This window comes from Hermetia illucens, chromosome 3 (genome assembly GCF_905115235.1).
Source record: "Hermetia illucens chromosome 3, iHerIll2.2.curated.20191125, whole genome shotgun sequence".
NCBI lineage: Eukaryota > Metazoa > Arthropoda > Insecta > Diptera > Stratiomyidae > Hermetia > Hermetia illucens.
In genome coordinates, this window is record NC_051851.1 from 53935728 (window position 1) to 53957821 (window position 22094).

Sequence of the window (22094 nt, forward strand, 5' to 3'; positions counted from 1 at the left end):
CGTATATATTATTATACTTATTCACTCAAATATATTCATACGGTTTTCATTATCATTATTATCGACTCACTGTGACCAATTTAAATTAAATTTACGGCCTTTTCATCATCATATTTAATTCAATTAATACATATAATTAAATTTTCACATTTGCATCATCAGCTGCGCCAAATATCATATCTACTTCACTGTTTACTCATGACACCTAAGCGCCACCGCTTTCACAGCTAAATATACTTCCATGATCCTCCCTCCGGAAGATTGGCATCATCCTACCCAAGGTTTCCACAGGTAACGCTTGCATATAAAATTCATCAAAATGTAGCACGGGAAACCCCACTACCACCTCTTTGAAACATGATTGCTGTTTTCATTGCGCTTTCGAGCTCCTTACAAATCATTAAGCTAACTTACAAATCGAGAAGTAGTTGCCTAGGTTTTACCAGTGCCATAAACACGACATCGGACGTAGCTCTGTTCTGGGCCAAGGATCTCCCTAAGAAATAGAACTGGACTTTTCTAGGACAAAATGCAACGATTTCCCGACCTAGAATCGCATGCTCCAGGAGTACGAATATGAGTGATTGAGAAGAACAGGCACTAATAATTTAGGTATCAATGGCAGCAACTAATGTTGTTATAAGAAGCTGAAAACAAGCTTTTCGTAAGGGCAAGTCATCATTATCAACGGCGCAAGAACCTTTAGAGACGCTTTAGTAAGGAACTCCAGACATCCTGGTTTTACGCCGAGGACCACTAATTCGATATCCACCACCATCGCTACGCATCACGTCTTATTTCTCTACCAAGTATGTTGCCCTTATAACCTTTCCGGGTAGAGTTATCCTTACCTATACGGATTACGTGGCCCGCTCAGTAAAACTTATTCAACCGGATTATATATCTTGGGCTTCCCAAGACCGGTTTTCCCAAGGCAACGTTAAAGAGGATGTATGTCTTAGAAGATTGTCGATGTTGAGTGGCCTCGAGAGTGATCCTGTTACTTTTATCTGGCTTCCCAAATTGGTTAGGCTCAGTTTAGATAGTCTTATCAATTTCGTCGGGATACCGAATTCTCTCATAGCCGTGTACGGTTTCATCGTGACTATGCTATCATAGACGGCCTTGAAGCCAATGAAAAGATAGTTTAACTGATAAAGGGGAATATTTTATAGATGATACTCAACAACGCCGTACCTCTATAATTTCTGCACTGCTTTATATCCCCCTTTCCATGTAAGGGACAGATAATGCTTCGTTGCCAGCCGTCAGGCATTAATTCGCTGCCCCACTCCATAAACATCAGATGATGAACCACTTGATGTTGTTGGTCGCCTCCATATTTAACCAGTTCGACTGTAATCTTCTGCTTATGAATTGCACAGACTGCTTCTTGCATGGTTGATGGTGACAGCATTTGTCTGTCATGGTTAGTGGTGTCAGCACTTGTCGTGTTTTGTTTGTTGAGCAGTTCATCAAAGTATCTAGCCAATCGCTTCAAAGTTCTCATATGGCCAGAAATTAGATTTCCCTCTTCGTCTCGGCAGGATGAGCATCGATGTGTAAAAGGTTTCATCCTACTTATTTGCAAAAACTGGGCACCAGGTGCAGTTGTCCCCTGTACTTCCCGAGTGGTGTATGAGAATTCATCCTGCTGACTTGTTGGTAAAACTTCCGGGCCTGGTGCGGTTGCTCCCTATACTTTTCTAGTTCACAGACTTGTTGGTTCTCCCAGGCTTCCTTTTCCGTCTGTGAAGTCGCTTCCCCGCTCGACGGAGTTCGTGATAAGCCTCCGGGCGTGCCTGCGTTCTTTGAGAATGCAACCTTATTCGGTATGCGGCATTCTTCCGTTTCGTTGCTAGCTTACATTCATCGTCAAACCAGCGTTCCGGCTCTTTTTGCGGCTGGGGCCAAGTATCTTTATGGCCGTATCAATGATACCGTTCTTCAGGTGATTGTGAAGATCATTTGTTGATACTTCATATCCAGGATCTCTGTTGACTATGGTTATTGCGGCATCCATTTCCCTCTTATAGGTGTCGCGGAGGACTGTGTTGGGGATGATTTCATTGTTAACTCTCACCTGATTGTCAGAAGGGATTCTGGGTGGTGTTGTTATTCGAGCTCGGAGCACCATGCCAACGAGATAGTGATCCGAGTCTATATTGGCCCCCCTATATATTCTGACATTCATCAAGGCTGTGAAGTGGTGCCGTTCGATCAACACGTGGTCAATTTGGTTGAAAGTGGTCCCGTCTGGAGAGGCCCACATATGTCCGTGGACCGCTTTCCGCGCAAAACGGGTACTTCTAACAACCATTTCGTGCGATACTGCTAACTGAATAATCCGCAGTCCGTTATCATTGGTATCCCTATGTAAGCTATGGAAGCCGACCTATCGCCTGAATACGAGCTCCGTCCCTACTTGACTGTTGAAATCTCCAAGTATGATTGTGATATCATACTTGGGACAAGCTTTGAGGGTCCGTTCAATTGCCTCGTAGAAGGTATCCTTCTCCGACTCTGCAGTCTGCTCTGTAAACTCTCTGTAAACTTGCCTCGCAAACGCAGAGTGCATAGCCTTTCGCTTATATTGTCAAAGCCTATAACATCAGGTTTCATTTTTTGGCTGACTAAGAAACCTGCTCCGAGCACATGGTTTACTGGATGGCCATTATAATATATGGTGTAGCGACTTTTCTCCGGGAGACCGGTCCCTGTCCATCGCATCTCTTGCAAAGCTATTACATCAGCCTTATATTGGGATAGGGTATCGACTAGCTGCTCAGCAGCATTCGGTCTGTACAGGGAGCGCACGTTCCATGAGAAAATGCGCAAATCGTTAATCCGTTGTCGTTGCCGGGTTCGTCGTTTTGAAATCCATCCTGGCCTAGGCTCCTTTCGTGGCTTTGTAACAAGTTGTGAGGACCAGTTGGTACATTTTGTCCCGTTTTTAGACGCGAGAGACTCGGCTTCATCCTTCTCCGCCTGCAGTTTTTCATGAAGAAAGAACTTCCAGCGATCACCACGTGGAAGTGGAGATAGGGTAGTAGAGCTGTTGGTGTTGGTTCAGCAGACGTTTCCCAGGTTTTATGCTCCATCATGGATACCAATCCACTTTTCGCCCTGGGACCTATACTACCCTTTGACCGCCGATTACTACACAAAAAGATGTCACTGAGATCTGGGAGATCATTTTCTCTAGTTTATATGTATGGAGATCTTTTCCCAGCAGCATTCATAGCTAACTAGTGTAGAGTTGGGACATCTTTTAATCCATCAACCAATTGATCGGCCAGTTTTCAATTTCAGATTTCATCTGCTAATTAATAGTGTAAAATGTCAACTTTAGTCGTGTTGACTGATAACGTGGCTTCTGTAGGGCCAGATCTAAAAGACACCATTAAATTGATTATTGACTTTAACCACGCTTTGGCAAATACCGAAAACCACTCGTCAAAGAAGTTACGATTTTGCAAGCAATATTTGATTGCGTATAATAAATTGACATGTTAGTGGGTGGGTACCGATTCACCTTCCGCAATAAACTAAATTATTCTTTTGTTTGGGAGCGAAATCAGTTTATGTAACTGAACCCCGCACAATTTGAAACACATGAAAGCAAAAAATCTAACATTCAACATTATTCGACAATTGATGCATATCATGGTCTTTTCCAGATTCGGTGTAGTAACCGTTATATCATAATAGCTTATGTGTGTAAATGATATAACGACTATCAGCCACTATTTCCAGCGTTATATAAATCGGTGCTGTAGATGTTTACGTGACTGCTTACTGTCGACAAAAAATTGCTAATTAATATTAAGTACCATTCATCATCTCCTAAGACTACCATCGGATCCGATGGGCAAATTAACAAGTGAAATGATTGGTAATGATTGAGGTCCGCTTTTTCTAATTCAAATGAATTTAAAATGAAAGTATCTAAATTCCTCTAAATAAAATGGGAGAAAAACTGGCGAATAGAGAAGTCAGTTATTTTTTCAATTGTGATTTTTTAATTTAACATAATTATCTACAGAGAATCCTAAAATTAGGCAACAAAGAGTTTTAACAACAAAAGATTGTAGAACCTTTTAACAAACAGGTGAGGTTTGTCGATCTTCAACTAGTGGACAAAATCTAATGCCATCCGTGGTGGTGTTCCTTTTGCAAGACATGTTTGTAGATGGTGTATGGGACTGGGTATGGTTTTGGGACTGGGATTTCAATCTTCTTCACAACTTCAACTGGGTATGGTTTTTCAACTTCAACTGGGTATGGTTTTTCGACGTGGTAAGGGATCTTCTTCTCGATGACTTCTGGAACGACCTTGTAGATTGGAATGTGAACGGGTTGCTCGACGTTAACGTGAACGGGAACTGGGTGTGGAATTGCAATTTTCACGTAATTTGGTACTGGAACTGGGACTGGATGTGGAATTGGTACTCCGATTTTTTCGTAAACTGGAATGGGTACTGGTCTAGAAACTTCTGAGTGTGTGGTCTCTACATCTCCGGCAGAAACGTAGGCGGCGCACAAAACGACGAGAGCAACATTCTGTTGAGAAAAGAATATTTGTTATATCCACATTGCAGGTTTGTTGGTTGACTGTTTTGTACTTACGATGGCATTCATTTTGTTCAGGCTTAGTTGAAAATGCAAATTTGTTAAAAGGAAACTAACGACTTAGTACGATTTGCTTTGGTTCGTTTGTCGAAGTACTTGAACTCCTCTAAGATGAGAAACGATGTTTTGATATAATCGAAACAACGATTGAAGCTAGACTGCGATGCTTCTCTGTTCAGCTGATGGCTTTATTTATATCAAAATCATAATCGACGTTCATAACCATCAGAAGAAACGGAAGAGAAAAAAAAAACATATCCCCAACGCCACTACCACTCTCGTGACAATCTCACAGAAAAAAAGAGCTGGAGGAAATGTCCGAAACTCATTCACTATGACGCCAAATAAGAGTTAATATTACGGTTGCTTTTAGACTAGCTGCAATAAAGAAACCGGAGCGGCATGGCAACATGAGAGCAAAGTGAAAGATGGGGAAATGAAAGCATTGCCGAAAAGAAAGGCACGAAGCAACCCACTACGGTCCAGCCAGGTGACCAGCATACCAGCGCATTACATCGCCAAGTTCAGTCACTTAGCATCAAAGATTTATGCCGGTTTTCTCATGGTTACAGTATACGATATAGTTTTGAAAGCGATGGGTTTTTTGCATAAGATTCAAAGACGTATTGTTTAACAAACTTTTGACAACTTTTGTATAACTGAAATGATATTATGAAGGTGGATTTTATACAGCTACTGAAAAATAAAAGATGTTGCCAAAGCCTAGATTTATCTGTCCCTCAATATTAGATTTGAAAGAAAAGGAATTGTCTGCATATGCCCACTCGAAATGGGCTTGCGCATTTACTGACAATTGAATATAATTAAATAAAAATTCTAATTTTTCTCCTTAATTTGCTAATTATTTTTCTATTATAGGGGAACAAGGAAATACAAATCTCCCGGATTTTGAGTTGCTTTCCTTCGCGTTCATCTGTCATTGTGTAGCTCTATCTAGAGCTGAGGAATCACAATGGAAGTGAATGAGGATATTGCCCTTCAATTTATCATATAATTTTGGCGGCTTATAATAAGGAAGCCTAAAGCTAGCGGCTTGGTAACCTATTAGCCATTGCGCGCTGCACATTACCGTGACCCCTCGCTTGTGTGACTCTCATAAGCTGTCCTCGTCCACCGAGGTATCACTCTCATAACCTGTCCTAGTCCTGTTATTGGAAGGCCAGACCTTCCTCGATTTAGCGCAGGTAGTAGGCGAGCATCACCTGAAGTCAGCAACTGGAAAGTAGTGCGAGCAGAGGCCGCTTCTTCCACCACAGCGAAATTTCTCCTAGCCAATTCGTCGGTTGGTTCTTTCCAATTTAAATTCCGCAGTCCGAAAACCTAAAGGAGAGACGCTTTCAGCGAACAGGTTACACTGGTCAGTTTGTGCCTGCACTGATTTACCAATTAAGAGGGTATCGCCGTTGACTGAAGCTTTGATGGCGGCTTGGCTTTCAGTCAAAACAATCATATTTCCCTCACGGAGTCGGATCGCATTTCAACCTCCGCAAGGTTTCTGGTGAAGCCGAGCCTTCGTATTGTGTTTAGATGCCTAAAACTTATTTGGTGACAAGTCCCTAAAGCCCCCCTGTCCAATACTCTGATTCCCAGAGTCCGATAGCGACGCATACATGTATTCGATATGAAGACCGAATGAAATAAGTTGCAAGAGTTCTTTGATGGGGTCTCTTGTGAAAGACTACAAACGTATAGCACTGAAAAGTGACACAATTGATACCCAAAATATCGGTATACGCGTATTAAGACAAAATACTAGCTGAAAGGAGAAAATAATCACTTTCGCTAAGACTAGAGGGCCTGAAAACTAGAGCTAGTGTTCATACCTGCGACTCTGTGTCCTGTTGAATTTAGTCCTATTGAATTCTCAGCTCAGCAGTTTGAGATAAACAAGATCACAAATCCTCCATACCCTTTTTCCAGAGATGGGTAGAGTAGACAACACGGCGGAAATTTTTCCTAAATTTTGCAAGGGCTAAATAATTATAGCTACGGCAATAGGGCCGGATCAAAAAACAATTCTGAAGAATGCTTTGAACGAGGGAGTTTAAAAATTAGAGTTGGGCGGAGTCACTATCAGAAGGGGTACCCCAAAATGACTAAACACAGGAGAAACAAACCAGGTGTTCAGGGGGCACGGAATGTAATTGAGTATTCGCGAGGTGGGGAGGAAGTAGCTAACTGACCCATGGGCCTTATGGTTCATTTATTCGTAGGTGGGTGAGCCTATGGTGCCTAGATGGTTTTCTTGTGTGCGTTTCCCTATTCCGTGTGGCAAGCCACAAACAGCTGTGCAATCCCACATGCTTGCAGCTATGTGGCTCGCAACCATGTGGCCGCACATTAATGCACTGCATCACATATACAGCAGTAATACCAGAGCGATTGCATGGAATTTTTCTCGCGCAAGAAGAAAGTCGAACATGCGCAATGATTTTTTTCCACCATTCAATTTCGAGAAATACACCGAGAGACGAGTAGCCTTCAAATTTCGAAGTAAGGCGTTGAAAAAATATATAATATATAATTCTTGTACCGGCCATAACTATACATGTGCAACAATCTCTCAAAACTTGAACCAAATCGTTCAAATAGATAGTTCGCAATCATATCAACCATTCTAAAACAACCTAGCTTCGAGAAAATTGCATTTAGCAAAATGCCTCTTAGAAGCTCGTAATATACGCACACTATCAAGATCAGCATCACGCGCCCATTTATGTAGCTCGAGGGCCTATATAGATGTAATATATTGTACTTCGTTTCTATAGGTGTATACTAGGAGATAAAAGCGTTTTTAGGGAATCCATTTAAAAAAAAATGAAATCAAAGATCTTTGAGAAATCTGTTCAAACAGCGTGCAGAGATTATAGATATTTGGCTACAAAATTAGCAAAGCGTTATAGTTTGTCTTATGGGTAGTATTTATAGCAGTGGAAACACATTTCAATAAGCCGACGCGGTTCTTTAGCTATAAGACGGTCAATACGAGGGATAACTGCATTCAGTTGGAAGAGAGAAGAAAAAGTAGGAGAAGAGTAATGTATCGATAATTGAAGATTGCTAGCTTCATAAAAATGGGAGAGGACTCGGTGAGGTTACGGCTGCTGTAGATAGAAGGGCTTGAACTTTCTGCATGTCGATTCATTTATCTTTTTCCGTCAAAGAAGAAAGAATATTTACTTTGTAGGCCACTAAAAAAAAAAGAATTGCCATTCCGCATAGAGATGCAGACGGGAAACGACAATTAATTATGACTTATAATATTTCGAGGCAAACACAAGTCCAATTTCTGGTGGAATATTAACGCAGAAAAGGATAAGGAGCTCTGCTTTATCAGGCGAGATACGAATCCTGTGAAGGATGTCATAATATTTCCTTTTCTTACACTTTACACCGTTGCAGGTTTTTATAATTTGCCTCTTCATTCCGACATTCCTTTCTTCCTTCGTCAATATTACTTGAGGACTTCGTTTTCTACGCGGAAAGCCAGCTTATTCTTCAGGGTCCTCGTAAATCCACCTGCGACAGGCACATTTGGATGCCTTTGCCACTTGACACCAGAATATTAATTTTATCGTCCAAGGAGTGGCGCTATGAACATATTTCAACTAAGTGCAAGGTCAATCGGTGATTGGCTTTATCATTGAGATACTTATAGTGTCCAATCGTTCCCAAATAGTTTTCTCTTGCCGACTTTACCGTTGAAATCCTCAAATTTTCATTTTATGTAGTTGCTAGGCAACGAGACGAATAGTCTCTCCAACTAATTGCGTAATCTATTTTTCATCGCCTTGTTCTTAATTTCTATTGCGGGATTTACTATGATGAGCCACATTTTAGAGTTTTGTTTGGATGGGATTGAACAGATTCATTCGCCAATAAGCTATGTGGTAATGGTTCGGACCGGATAAGTGGCGGCCCTCTCGCCAACTTCTCCCCCAAACCGCGCGATAATTGCCTTATCTATGAACTTTATTTATCATATGAAAACTGTCACACTTTGTAGCGCCGTAAACTTTCAATGGTAGTGACCGCCATAAGTTTTCGAAAAAGGTTAAATAGGAGGACCTCCTTTCCACATACCCTTCCCAAGCCGTCCTTTCCCGGAAGGGGCTTTTCCTCTCCTCTGCATAACCCTCTCGGGTCGGGACTGGAATGTTTATGTCAAAAAAGCCCCCGTTTGAGGCGCGATAACCTTTTAAATCGGGTTTGACCGAGGCTTACAACTTACAAAAACTTTTTCGCTCGAAACGTCTTACTGTACAAGACTATGATCTTGCCAGTCCTCATGTATTCCTCGGAGACTTAGGTTCTTAGTAAAAAAAATTGCGAACTGTTCGCCGCGTTCGAGTGAAGAATCCTCCAAAGAATTTTTGGCCCCCTACATGAGGATGAACAATTCCGTAGCCTATATAACGACGAAATCTATGAGCGATACTATGACCGTCAGGTTGTGGATAAAATTCGGCTCATTAGGTTACGATGGGTGGGTCACTTAATCCGTATGGATGAGGATGATCCCGTCCGGAAAGTCTATAAGGGCAATATCTATGGGAGGAAAAGAAGACGAGGAAGACTCTATCTGAGATTGAGCGATGGCGTAGTTCAGGACGCCAGACAGCTTTTAGGGATATCAAATTGCTGGACCTCGGCTCAAAACCGGGATGTCTGGAGTTTCTTATTAAGGCAGGCCTAGACCGGAAGAGAAGGAAACTTCCGTTACCTCTTCCCTTCCTTCTCTTTCGTGGGTATCATTGAACATTTAACATTTTTGCTGTGATATAGAAATAGTCCAACTTTGAGGTGCCATAACTTTTTAAGGAGGTATATGCTATAATTATCTTAAAGCGATAGAAATTAGGAACTTTCTTTCACTCTCCTGCCCACATGAAGATGGATGATTCCGTAGCCTATATAACGACGAAATCAATCACGAAAAGTAGAAGGTTGCAGACCCTACCTCTGATGAAACGACGGTGACGCCAGACAGATTTTAGGGGTATCGAGTTAGTGGATCTCCTCGCCAATCCGGAATGTCTGGAGCTCCTTACTAGGGCAGGTCTAGACCGGATACCGCCGTTGATGATTGTGATTCGCAGAGAGATAATATTCCTCGTAAAATCTATCTTCTGTGAGCACTAGAGCGAATCAAATCAATTCACACAATAGAAAAGTGGGTTTAAAAACCTATGTGTGGATATTTTTGAAGCTCATTTCGCTAATTACAATGAAAGAGATCGAATAATGGAGGCTGACGAAGTTGCGGAAATTTAAACATCTGCTCATTTCCAATGTAGGCTATAGTAAAGAACATGATCCTGTCCAAATTGGTGGAAATCACACTATTCCTAACAAAGTTATAACAGGTCAAAGTTGCCGTTTCTGTGCAAATTTAAGACTTTGACTTAAGAATATCACGCGAAAGTGGATATTCTCATATAATACATGCATATATTACGTGCTAGGTTCTAATGAGACAAATGGCTTTACAAAAGAAATACACAAAACCTTTCATACCTGAAGTGTCAAGCTTCCGGTTTCCCGACTTGTTTAACATAACCTGACTCGAAAACTCGTAGATCAAAGCCATTTACTATTAAAAACTAACTATACATACTTAGCAAAAAATATTACGAGCCAATTAAGAGTGAGAAATTCTACCGTTTTTTACGCGATGGAATAGTAACGACAGCTGCATAAGTTTTTACTGGCGAAATTTAAATTCTTCAAATCGCAGAATAGACGAACCTCTCTTGCTCTGTAGGCTAGTATGGAATTTCAAATGACGGAAGATCTAAGCTACTGGAAAATATTTGTCACATTAATGGGGCTATCATGTTTTCGAAGAACTCTTCAATGCTTCCATTTCTTGAGTGAACTGGATGGATCCATCATTAAATCACTAGATTTGAGTTTAAACTTCAGATTTATAAATTTGAATAAATTTAGGAAAGCTACCACAATTTTGAAATTTTCGTCAACTATAGGAAGTAATCTTTAATATTAAAAAAATTATTCCAAGACTTTTGCAACGAAAATCGAAATAAAGTGCATTATGTATTTCCCATTTTGTTAATAAGAAACCAAATGGGGTCAAATTTGATAACAATAAAAACCTGGTGCTACTATATTTCATTTGTCGGCTGTTAATTCACCGCTTGCGAACACAGTCGATATAAGACATCTGGTTCAGTGATTGGAAAACCAACAAAATTCCTCTCTCTCGTGCAGGTTACCCAAGTCATTGACGCAATGGGCGTGAATTCCCCTATGGAGATCCCGCACCATATTTATCATTAAGTCAGTCTAATAGTTAATTTGAAGACGTTGGCATTGAGAGTAAAATGCATGCCTAGTGAATGGGATTATCCGCGATCTTGCACTTCGCAAACACGACACACCAGTTATATTGCATAATTCTAGTTCCGATAGTAAAAGAGTAAAAGTGCTCCGGTTACACTCGGATTCCCGTCTCTAGATGTTGTTGAGTGTTGTCTATCTATCTTCTACTTGTTTGGGTGCACGAAGCGAGCAACCTTAGTATTGTTTATCTGCAAACCACCTATTTAGTAAAGTTCATTGTTCGCCCGGCACTCAAGTAAGGTGGAAGGTATTTGCTTACCAAAATAAATACTTTTCGTACAGTTGTGCGACTGAATTTATCTCTTTAAAATTAGAAATGATTCAGTAAATACAACGAGATAGACTAGACTATTGTTAAGATAATAGTCGAAATCTGAGGAAATTCGGGGTTATTAACTCTTAATTGATTTATTTCCCGAAATCCGGTTAATTTTGTTTCATTGCTGGAAGCGTATTATATTCAATTCATTCAGTAACAGTGCCGTTACTTTGCTTCTTGCAGATCGATTTTATTATGTGCACTGTAATTCTGCTGAAAACTGTGAAAGTAAACCAATCTCCAATCCATATTATAATAAACAATTCACTATATTTAATGTTGTAAAAGTTGCTTATAGTGAATATAATATTCAAGAAATACAAGTTTTTAATAAAACGGTATCTCGAACTCCAAGTTCCTATTAGGAATCATCCCCAAAAAAGTTTCCATGAATCATTGTCTGATATAAATTATAATTTTACATTCTCCACCAAAATATTCTTTCCTGCCAAAAAACCTGAGCCATCAAATGTTAAAAACAATTCGGAAGCAACATGTTTACATATTTCCCGAAAACTATTATACATACTCGTACATACTTTCGTTTGCTTCTGGTTTTCCTCTATGGACTGTATGTATTATCTGGTTGGATTACTCTCTTAGATGACGACGCTTGGGAGAGCTTGACCGCAGTTGTTTCAGCATTTTGGTAAATATAAAAGTACCATAAACAATAAAACGTACCAAATCGGTGCCAATTTTCGCGGCTATGTGGCCTTGGTGAAAAATTGATTTAACCTTTGGTGCTATTTAATGGATCTGGTTTAAAAATAGAATCTATTAAATACAACTTGGTATTTCCTTTTCATCATGAGAATTATTCTCTTCTTATTGAAAGTTAAACTGAGCCATCTTTTGTCTAAAAACGTAGAAATCTCACGTGATTATAATACACGTTTATCCATAATGCAGAAAAATCTCATTCCAGCCGTCTTATAATGTTTAATTTGATCAGATATGCGAAAACAGATATTTTACGAACACAAATTCGGCACTCAAAAACAAATGGAACTAAGGTTGAGCCGCTGAGCGATTAGATGAAGCAGTTTTTGCAGTTTTTATTTTATTACAAACGTGAAAGTATAACGTAAAGTAAGACCAGCATATGCAAAATAGATGATTGGTCGCTATTTAAAATTCCAACCAGTTAATTTATACATATCCAGGTATTTGAAAATCCATGCTTCCGATATGAAAAAAATAGGAGGAATCGAACATGGAATCTTGAAAGTTGAAAATCTCAAGAAGGTAAATAAATTGTAAATAAAAAAGGTTTAAAAGTAGTATCGCACCGATGGAATAACCAGAAAAAGAATTGGACTACGTAGCATTTTGAATGTTGCTGCAGAAATGTAAACTTCAATTTAGAAAATTTACCTTGAGGATCAGAAAAATTATACGAAGGGTGGCTGATAAGTTCATGGTGTTTAAAAAATGAAAAATATAATTTTATATTTTTATTTTTTATTGTAATTTGAAAAAATATTTTTTTAGATTTCTCTTCATAATAGTATTCTATGTTAGCCTTCATCTCACTATCGGCCGAAAGTGTTCGTCCCCGTTGTTCTTTTTTCAAATTCGAAAAAATCCTGGTCCCGATTGCAAGGCGGGTAGTTAATTTTTGTGAATCCCATAGCTTTTAAGGCATCCCTCGCAACCCGAGCAACGTGAAGGGGGAAATTTTTTTGCAGAACGCCAACTCACCATGTCTCATCTTTACGACCGCCTGCCTGATGCAAGAAAATGAGCAGAGAAGTAACTGTGCATTTTAGTCCCTTTAAGAAAGCAATCAATAAATATAATTCCCTTTCCTCCAGAAAATGCTTGCCATAATCTTCGAGTCTGATAAATTTTATAAAAATAGTTCCTTAGTTTACTATAGTTCTTTTTTAAAAATGAAAATATTAAAAAGGAAAGGTTTCCAATTTAACTATAGAATTTTATCTGAGTGAAATTATGAGGTATTTCCAACGATTAATTATCTAAAATAATAAAAAATTTGTTGTTTCTTTTTCGTTGGTGCGTATATTTATTCTCGCAAATACCGATATTTCGGGAAACACTTGTTCCCTTCATCAGTGTTAACAAGTTCAAACTTGTTCAAGTTCAAACTTGTTAGCACTGATGAAGGGAACAAGTGGTTCCCGAAATATCGGTATTTGCAAGAATAAATATACACACCAACGAAAAAGAAACAACAAGTTTTTTATTATTTTATATAGAATTTTATTTATGTATTTTTGTATGATATCCACGTTGTCCCATGAAATGTTATAGCCACTGTCTACTATATATTTGACGACTACAGACTTAACGTGCCGTAGTGGGTTTTTAGTCGCTAGTTCCGCTCCTTTAGTATGTTCCTCGAATCGTGTTTTTACCAATCGCTTAATCTGCCCTATATATATACTGGTGCATTCCGGACAAGTGATTTTATAGATCCCGCTCTCTTCCTCCTTGGATTTTGGATCCTTCAACTTCCTAAATCGCGTTTTAAGTTGTACATGTCTACCTGTTGGGGCAGCCTCTATTTTAAATCCTTTAAGCGCATTACTAATCCTAGGCCAAAACGAGGTGTATATAATGCTCGATCTCACTGTTGTCTTATCATTGGTGCTTGGCAAAGACGTCAATTGTTTCCTATTTTTGATAGCCTATTTCTTCCTTATTATGGCGTCTATATTGTCGGTGCTATAACCGTTTTTTCTCGCGGTGTCTTTTATATAAACCAGTTCTTTGATATATCTCGATCTGGTTAGGGGGATGTTTCATAGAATGCTATGGAAGACCGCGAATTTGTGCTGGTATGAATGGAAAGAGCTGCTAGGGATGACGTGTTGGGTGGTTGTAGGCTTCCTGAATATATTGAACTGGAGGTCTACCCCGTTTCTAATGATTTTGATGTCCAGGAATGTTATTTCTCCCATTCGTTCAGTGTCAATTGATTTTTTCTAGTAATCCATTCAACAGCGATGTGTCCACGATGGCTAGTACATCATCAACATAACTAACCCAAAAAGTAGGCATTATCCCACGTTATCCCATTAGTTCCTCTAGACCTGCCATAAACATTTCGCTTAGCAGAGGGGAAAGTGGATTACCCATTGCCATGCCTGCGGTGGTTTTATAGTATTCATTCCGGAAGGTGGGGAATTGGGGGGGGTATATAAGGCTTTGAGTTAAGTAAAACAAATCATTACAAAATAAGCACTGAAGAAGGACACATGTTGTGTCCGAAACACGTGTTTGCTACCTCAACATAAATAAAATTCTATAGTTAAATTAGAAGCCTTTCCTTTTTAATATTTTTATTTTCGACTCTGAATTTCCCACTTTCAGTTTCCTTGGTTATGATTCTCCCCTATTTATCTCCTGCGTGAATGAGCTTTGCAAATTTCATCTAAATCACTTTGAATCTACTACAAAAATCGTGACATCTCTCCATTTGTAGTGTGAGCATTCGCGGTATCCAACAAATTTTTTGATGTCCGAATGTTCATCTAAAATCCCACCAATTAATTTTTGTTGATATGTAATGCTTCTTTTATTTGCACCGACTACAGGGCTCTTAATTCTCTAACCGCCAACTGTTAAAGAGCAACAATTGTATATCTGCGAATGACATAATGGCCTTTGATTACAATGTAATGCTACTTGAACTCATCAATTATGATTGCCCTCATTAACGGCGCAACAACCGGTATCCAGCCTAGATCTGCATTTCACATCCCGATTTTGCAAAGAGGTCGGCACAATTCGATATCCCTAAAAGCTATCCGGCGACCTAGCCTGCGCCATCGCTCAATCTGAGACAGGGTCGTGATATTGCTGATAAATTTTATATAAGCTACGAAATCGTCCATTCAATTGTAGGTAGCCAACATTTCTTTGGAAGATTCTTCTTTCGAAATCGACTTCTGCTTTTTCTTTAACCCTTGTCCCGTTCAAAAGGTCAGCTCGTCGTGATCGCTTGTGTCATTTTGTTCTATCGAATGCTTGTTCTGGATGCAGTCGCGAAGCTTTCAAATCCTTATTCAGTATATCAAGTCACCGTTGGTTCGGCCGGCTTTTGGTCTTGATAAGTGAATTCTCTTTAGTGCGAATTACGTAACCATACCATTGAAGACGCATCTCTGGCAATTTTTCCATGATCATTGCAACCCCATATCGATCGCGGATATCCTCATTTCGAATAAATTTAAGGCGTAGTACACCACCAGTCCAACGTAACATCTCGGTTGATGAACCGCTTTCGTGGCTTCGTAACCCCAAGGGTTGCTATTGGTTGATAATCACGTAAGTGAGGCCATTTCTCCTTACTTCTCATCGCTATTTTATCGGTGGATTGATGCACAAGGCAGCAATCAACAGCCGATGTTGAAGTGGAATGGTCTCATAAGGAACAGCTTTGCAATCAGTGACAATGGTCAAATTTCGGCGTCTTATTGTTCCCGCTGTAAAATGTTGGACGATAAAACAATCGTTTGATGCACCATGTATTCACAAGTAGAAGGTCATGGGTGACCGCAAAATCATCTGTACTCTCACTGCGCGCTCCAAACTCTTTTCCCCCATTGAACTTGTTGCCATCTGCCGTTTCAGCGGCATGACAGTTAAGGTCGCCTGCAATGGTGATATCTATAGTCATCAACAGGCACGTTACAGGTCTTTGCATCGAGAAGGCATCTTTCTCGGTATCAGGTCGATTTGTCTGTGGTGCGCATGCGGTGAAGAAGTAAGTAGTGCGATCGGCTAATATAATCGTCAGCTTCATCAACCGGTCGTAAAATCGTTCGGCTTCTCTAATGGCGTCACGCAAACCCTCTGAAATGGCAATGCCAATTAGGTTTCAATCATAGTGCAGATTTCAATGCGCCTTTTCTGAAGGACTCTTGGCAATTGCTCACTCTTTCCATTGAGGGAGGCAATATTTAGCGTGCAGACACGTATTTTATTTCCTCAAGCTAATTTACTTCCGTCCTTACATCGTTCATGGGTCAAGAACCCTTGTCCGTTTCTCGGCAACGTTGATTGAGGTGAACGCTGTAGCATTTCTGCGAGGTTTGTGATTCAAAACGGTCATATTCTTTTTTACGACATTGGGTGCATTTTCTTGGTCAGCCCATCGCGGGAACCGTCGCCAAAAAAATCAGGCAGGGTTCAGCATAATAGAATAACTTCAGTTATACTTTATTTACCTCTATCCCTGATCTCCGAGTTTAATTTTTTCTTTACTGAGGATAGTGCAGAGTACATTGCTTCAAACCCTCCTCATTTAGCTGGGTTGAGGACTTGGAACCAGCATGCTATGTAAATAACATTGTGGGGTTTCTCTCAAAATTGACTAAGAATTCACAATTTCTCTTGCTAAAAACACCAGCCTCCGAGCATTTCATGAAAGCTGGCAAAGTCATTGTCTTGTATAGGAAGAGCTTTGACCCAATGGTGACACGTTTCCAGCAGAACAGTTTTTGTAAACTGAAATAAGCTGTCAACAATCTAGCGCTGTTTTCATCATCGTAGCTGTTATCGGTTGTGATTTTCGATCCTAGATAGGAGAAGTGTTCAACGGTCTCAAAGTTATAGTCTCCTATCTTTTTATTCTCGTTTGACCAGTGCGATTTAAACTTGTTGGTTGGTTGGTTTTTGATGCAGACGTATATTTTGGCTTGCCTTCATTGATGTGTAACCCAAGATCTCACGCCAATCGCTGTCTGCTCGATCTGGATGAAGACAGCTTGCACGTCTCGAGTCGTTCTTTCCATGATGTAAATATCGTCTACATAGGCCAGTAGTTGGGTGGACTTAAAAAGAACCGTGCCTCTCGCATTTACCTCAGCATAACTGATTTTTTTCCAGGACCAGATTAAAGAGGACGCTTGATAGAGCATTTCCTTGTCTTAGACCATTGTTAATGTTAAGTGATCCTGCTGTTTTGTCTGGGCTCGCACATTGGTCAGGGTCAGTCAGCCTAATCAGTTTTTTGAATTTAGTCGGGGTACCGAATTCTCTCATGGCCGTGTTCAATTTTATCCTCGCTATTCTATCATAAGCGGCTTTAAAGCCGATCAAAGAATGGCCATATTCCAGCAGTTTTCCCATCGGTTGCCGCAAAAGAGAGAATCTGATCTGTTACTGATTTGCCTGGAGTGAATCCTCTTTGATATGGGCTAATGATGTTCTGGGCGTATGGGGCTATCCGACCTACTAAGAAAGCGGAGAATATCTTATACTTGGTACTCAGCAACGTGATACCTCTATAATTGCTGCACTGTGTGATATCTCCCTTTTTATGTATGGGACAGATAATGCCTCGTTGCCAATCATCAGGCATTGATTCGGTCTCGGTAGGATGAGCATAGTGGTGAATAGCGCTTCTTCCTGCTGACATGTTGGTACAACTTGGGCGCCAGGTACGGTTGCTCCCTGTACTTTTCCAGTTCACATACTTGTTGGTTTTCCCAGGCTTCCTTTTTCCGTCTGTGAAGTCGCTTCTTCGCTCGTCAGAGTTCCTAATTAGCCTCCGCGCGTGCCCGCGTTCTTTGAGAATGCAACATTACTCGGTATGCAGCATTCTTTCGTTCCGTTACTACGTTACATTTATCTTCGAACCAACAACAAACCAACAACTATTTCGTATGACACTGCTAGTCGAATAATCTGCAGGCCGGTATCCTTATGTAAGCTATGGAGCCAACGTAACGCCTGAATACTGGTCCCGACCCTACTTGGCTGGTAAAATCCCCAAGTATGATTTTGATAATCGTACTAGATAAGGTAGAAGGTATCCTTCTCTGACTCTGCAGTCTCTCTTGTAGGGGCGTGAACGTTAATGAGGCTCATATTTCTAAATTAGCCTCGCAAACGCAGTGTGCCTAGCCGTTTGCTTATGTTTTCAATATAACTATAATGGAAGGTTTAATTTTTTGGCTGACTAAGAAAGCTGCTCAGAGCGTGTGGTTTACTGAATGACCATTATAATATATGGTTTAGTAGCTCTTCGCCAGAAAACCGATCCTTGCCCTATGCATCTCCTGCAACGCTGTTACATCGACAATGTATTGATGCATAGTATCGGCTTTCTCTGTACAGACGTTCCATGAAAAAATTCGCAAATCGTTGTTCGATTTTCGTTGCGAGGTTCGTCGTTGTGTTGTCAGTCCAGTTCGAGGCTCCGTTTGTGGCTTCGTAACAAGTTGTTTTCCGTGTAGGGTTTTTAGACGCGGGAGATTCGCCTTCGTCCTTCTCCGTCTGCAGCTTTTCGTTAAGAGTGAACTCGCAGGGGTCACCACGTAGGGATAGAGATATGGTTTGGTAGTAAAGCTGTTGCTGTTAGTTCAGTAGGGGTTTCGCAGGTTTTATGCTCCATCGTGGATACTAATACACGCACAATATCGCCAATGACCCAGTTTGTTGTGCAACAATCATCTAAGTTTGTTAATTTTATTTATAATTGCGTTGTGGTGTGTAAATTTTACTCATAATTCTTCTAAATTGAAACAAATTCAATACCTTAGTTCGCGAAAAGCGGTCCAGCATTAAGTTGATGCGGACTTAGGACCCCATCATTCTCAAAATATTTTCAGCTCTGGCCAGCTCTAGTCAATAAAGCAGATTTGCGCTCAATATAATTCGTAGTCATGTCGTATTCTACGCATTATATAAACGATCATTTAACATCTGCGAGCCGCTACGGTCACGCTGCTCCCAGGGCAGAGGTGAGGCAGCGTCTGACGATTTGCCTCTGCCCTGGTAAGAAACCGTAAACCCGTCATCGCTTGACATTTCTGTGAATTTTGGGTGCAAGCCCTAAGCGAGGGGTCCGTGGACCAGGAAAGAGGGAGCAAGTTGCTCCCCATTTGGTCCGGTCCAGCATTAAGTTGATGCGGACTTAGGACCCCATCATTCTCAAAATATAGGTATACATGATTTTTGCTACTTCGCAAATGTATAAAGAGTTACTGTCTTAAATCTTTCGTTTTTTTGACAATAAGGTTTTGTGCAAAACAAAACCTTATTAAAATCGGTTTACTGCCTGTCTGTCTGTCTATCCGTCACACGCATTTTTCTCGGAGACTGTAATAGCGATTGACACCAAATTTGGTGGAAAGGTGGGAACTGTGAACGCTCACGCATACAGTGAGTTACATCCTGTTACGTCCAATTTAAGGGGAGGTCCCCATACATGCAAAAAGGGGGTGTAAATTTGAATGAAATGTCTTGGTTAGTGATTTTCGAAGCTGGTCTTAGTTTTGATATTTGATGGAAATGGGGGGAGTTCGGAGGGTCGAAAGTGATCATTTATTTAAGGGGGCCATTCTCAGAAACTGCTTAACCGAAAAATCTGAATAAAATCAAGAGGCTCCACTACATGGTGGCTAGGCTCCGAAATACCTTCCATACCGATATCCGTTCAAACAAAGTTAATAATAGTGCATTACTATAATTTTCAGTATTTGTTCATCCTAGTACCACGAAATGCAGCAATGTAGGCCATAATATAGAGCTTGATTCTACCAACAGAAAAAGCCTCCACAGAGTTAGTTTGGATGAATCACCTCATTGCCATATTGCTAGGACGCACCTGGAAATGCGGACATCATTTTTACCTGCCGAAAGGGTCAAAGGGTAGTATAGGTCCCGGGGCGAAACGTGGATTGGTACCCACGATGGAGCATAAAACCTGGGAAATGCCTGCTGAACCAACACCAACAGCTCTACTACCAAACCCTATCTCCACCTCCACGTGGTGACCGCTGGGAGCTCTTTCTTGACGAAAAGCTGCAGACGGAGAAGGATGAAGGCGAGTCTCCCGCGCCTAAAAACGGGACAAATTGTACCAACTGGTCCTCCAGGTTGGGGGTTGGGTAGGGCTGACAACCCTACACGGAAAACAACCGTTACGAAGCCACAACAGGAGCCTCGGATAGGATGGATATTAAAACGACGGACCCGGCAACGACAAAGGAACAACGATTTGCGCATTTTCTCATGGAACGTGCGCTCCCTGTACAGAGATGAAGCTGATAAGCAGCTAGCCGATACCCTGTCCCAATATAGGGCTGATGTAACAGCGTTGCAAGAGATGCGATGGACAGGGACCGGTTTCCTGGAGAAGAGCCACTACACCATATATTATAGCGGCCATCCAGTAAACCATGTGCTCGGAGTAGGTTTCTTAGTCAGCCAAAAAATGAAACCTGCTGTTATCGGCTTTGAAAGTATAAGCGAACGGCTATGCACTCTGCGCTTGCGAGGCAAGTTTAGAAATATAAGCCTCATAAACGTTCACGCCCCTACAGAGGAGACTGCAGAGTCGGAGAAGGATACCTTCTACGAGGCAGTAGAAAGAACCCTCGAAGCCTGTCCCAGATATGATATCAAAATCATACTTGGGGATTTTAACAGCCAAGTAGGGAAGGAGCCCGTATTCAGGCGATACGTTGGCTCCCATAGCTTACACGAAAAAACAAATGATAACGGACTGCGGACTATTCAATTAGCAGGGTCACACGAAATGGTTGTTGGAAGTACCTGGTTTGCGCGGAAAGCGGTCCACAAACATACGTGGGCCTCTCCAGACGGGACCACTTTCAACCAAATTGACCACGTGTTGATCGAACGCCGCCACCTCTCAGCCTTGATGAATGTCAGAACATATAGGGGGGCCAATATAGACTCGGATCACTATCTCGTTGGCATGGTGCTCCGAGCTCGAATAACAATACCACCTAGAATCCCCGCTGACAATCAGGTGAGAGTGAACACTGAAGCCATCCACAACACAACCCTCCGCGACACCTATAAGAGGGAAATGGATGACGCAATAACCGCAGTCAATAGAGGACCTGGAGATGAAGCATCAACTAATGATCTTCACAACCACCTGAAGAACGTTATCATGGATACGGCCACAAATATACTTGGCCCCAGCCGCAAAAGGAGTCGGAACGGCTGGTTTGACGATGAATGTAAGCTAGCAACGGAACGGAAGAATGCCGCATACCGAGTAATGTTGCATTCTCAAAGAACGCGGGCACGCGCAGAGACTTATCACGAACTCCGTCGAGCGGAGAAGCGACTTCACAGACGGAAAAAGGAAGCCTGGGAGAACCAACAAGTCTGTGAACTAGAAAAGTACAGGGAGCAACCGCACCAGGCGCGGAAGTTTTACCAACAAGTCAGCAGGATGAAGCCTTATACACCTCGATGCTCATCCTGCCGAGACAAAGAGGGAAATCTGATTTCCGACAGAATGGGCATATTAGAGCGATGGGTTGAGTACTTTGATGAGCTACTGAACAACCAGAACATCGGCGAGTTGGAGGTCCCGCCAACTGAAGACGACGGACAAATACTGCCACCACCAAGTTTAGGAGAAACAGTCCGTGCAATTCATCGGCTAAAAAATCATAAGTCGCCAGGAGCCGATGGAATTACAGCCGAATTGGTTAAATATGGAGGCGACCAGTTACACCAAGTGGTTCATCAACTTGTGCTCAAGGTATGGGACAGCGAATCAATGCCTGACGACTGGCAGCGAGGCATAATCTGTCTCATACATAAAAAGGGAGATATCACACAGTGCAGCAATTATAGAGGTATCACGTTGCTGAGTACCATCTATAAGATATTCTCCACTATCTTGCTAGGCCGGATAGCCCCATACGCCCAGAACATCATTGGCCCATACCAAAGAGGCTTCACTCCAGGCAAATCAGCAACAGATCAGATTTTCTCTCTGCGGCAGGCGATGGAA

The 22094-nt window shown here is 41.2% G+C and overlaps 1 protein-coding gene across 1 annotated transcript; it reads right to left on the bottom strand.

The window, feature by feature from the left end:
* Positions 1 to 3987: 3987 nt before the first annotated feature.
* LOC119651612 (mantle protein-like) lies at positions 3988 to 4815 on the bottom strand. The gene is made up of 2 exons (XM_038055266.1): positions 4630 to 4815; positions 3988 to 4563 (listed from the first exon to the last, which is right to left on the bottom strand). Exons 1-2 carry the CDS (start codon positions 4639 to 4641, stop codon positions 4147 to 4149), a joined length of 429 nt encoding a protein of 142 aa, XP_037911194.1. The 5' UTR covers positions 4642 to 4815; the 3' UTR covers positions 3988 to 4146.
* Positions 4816 to 22094: the final 17279 nt, after the last annotated feature.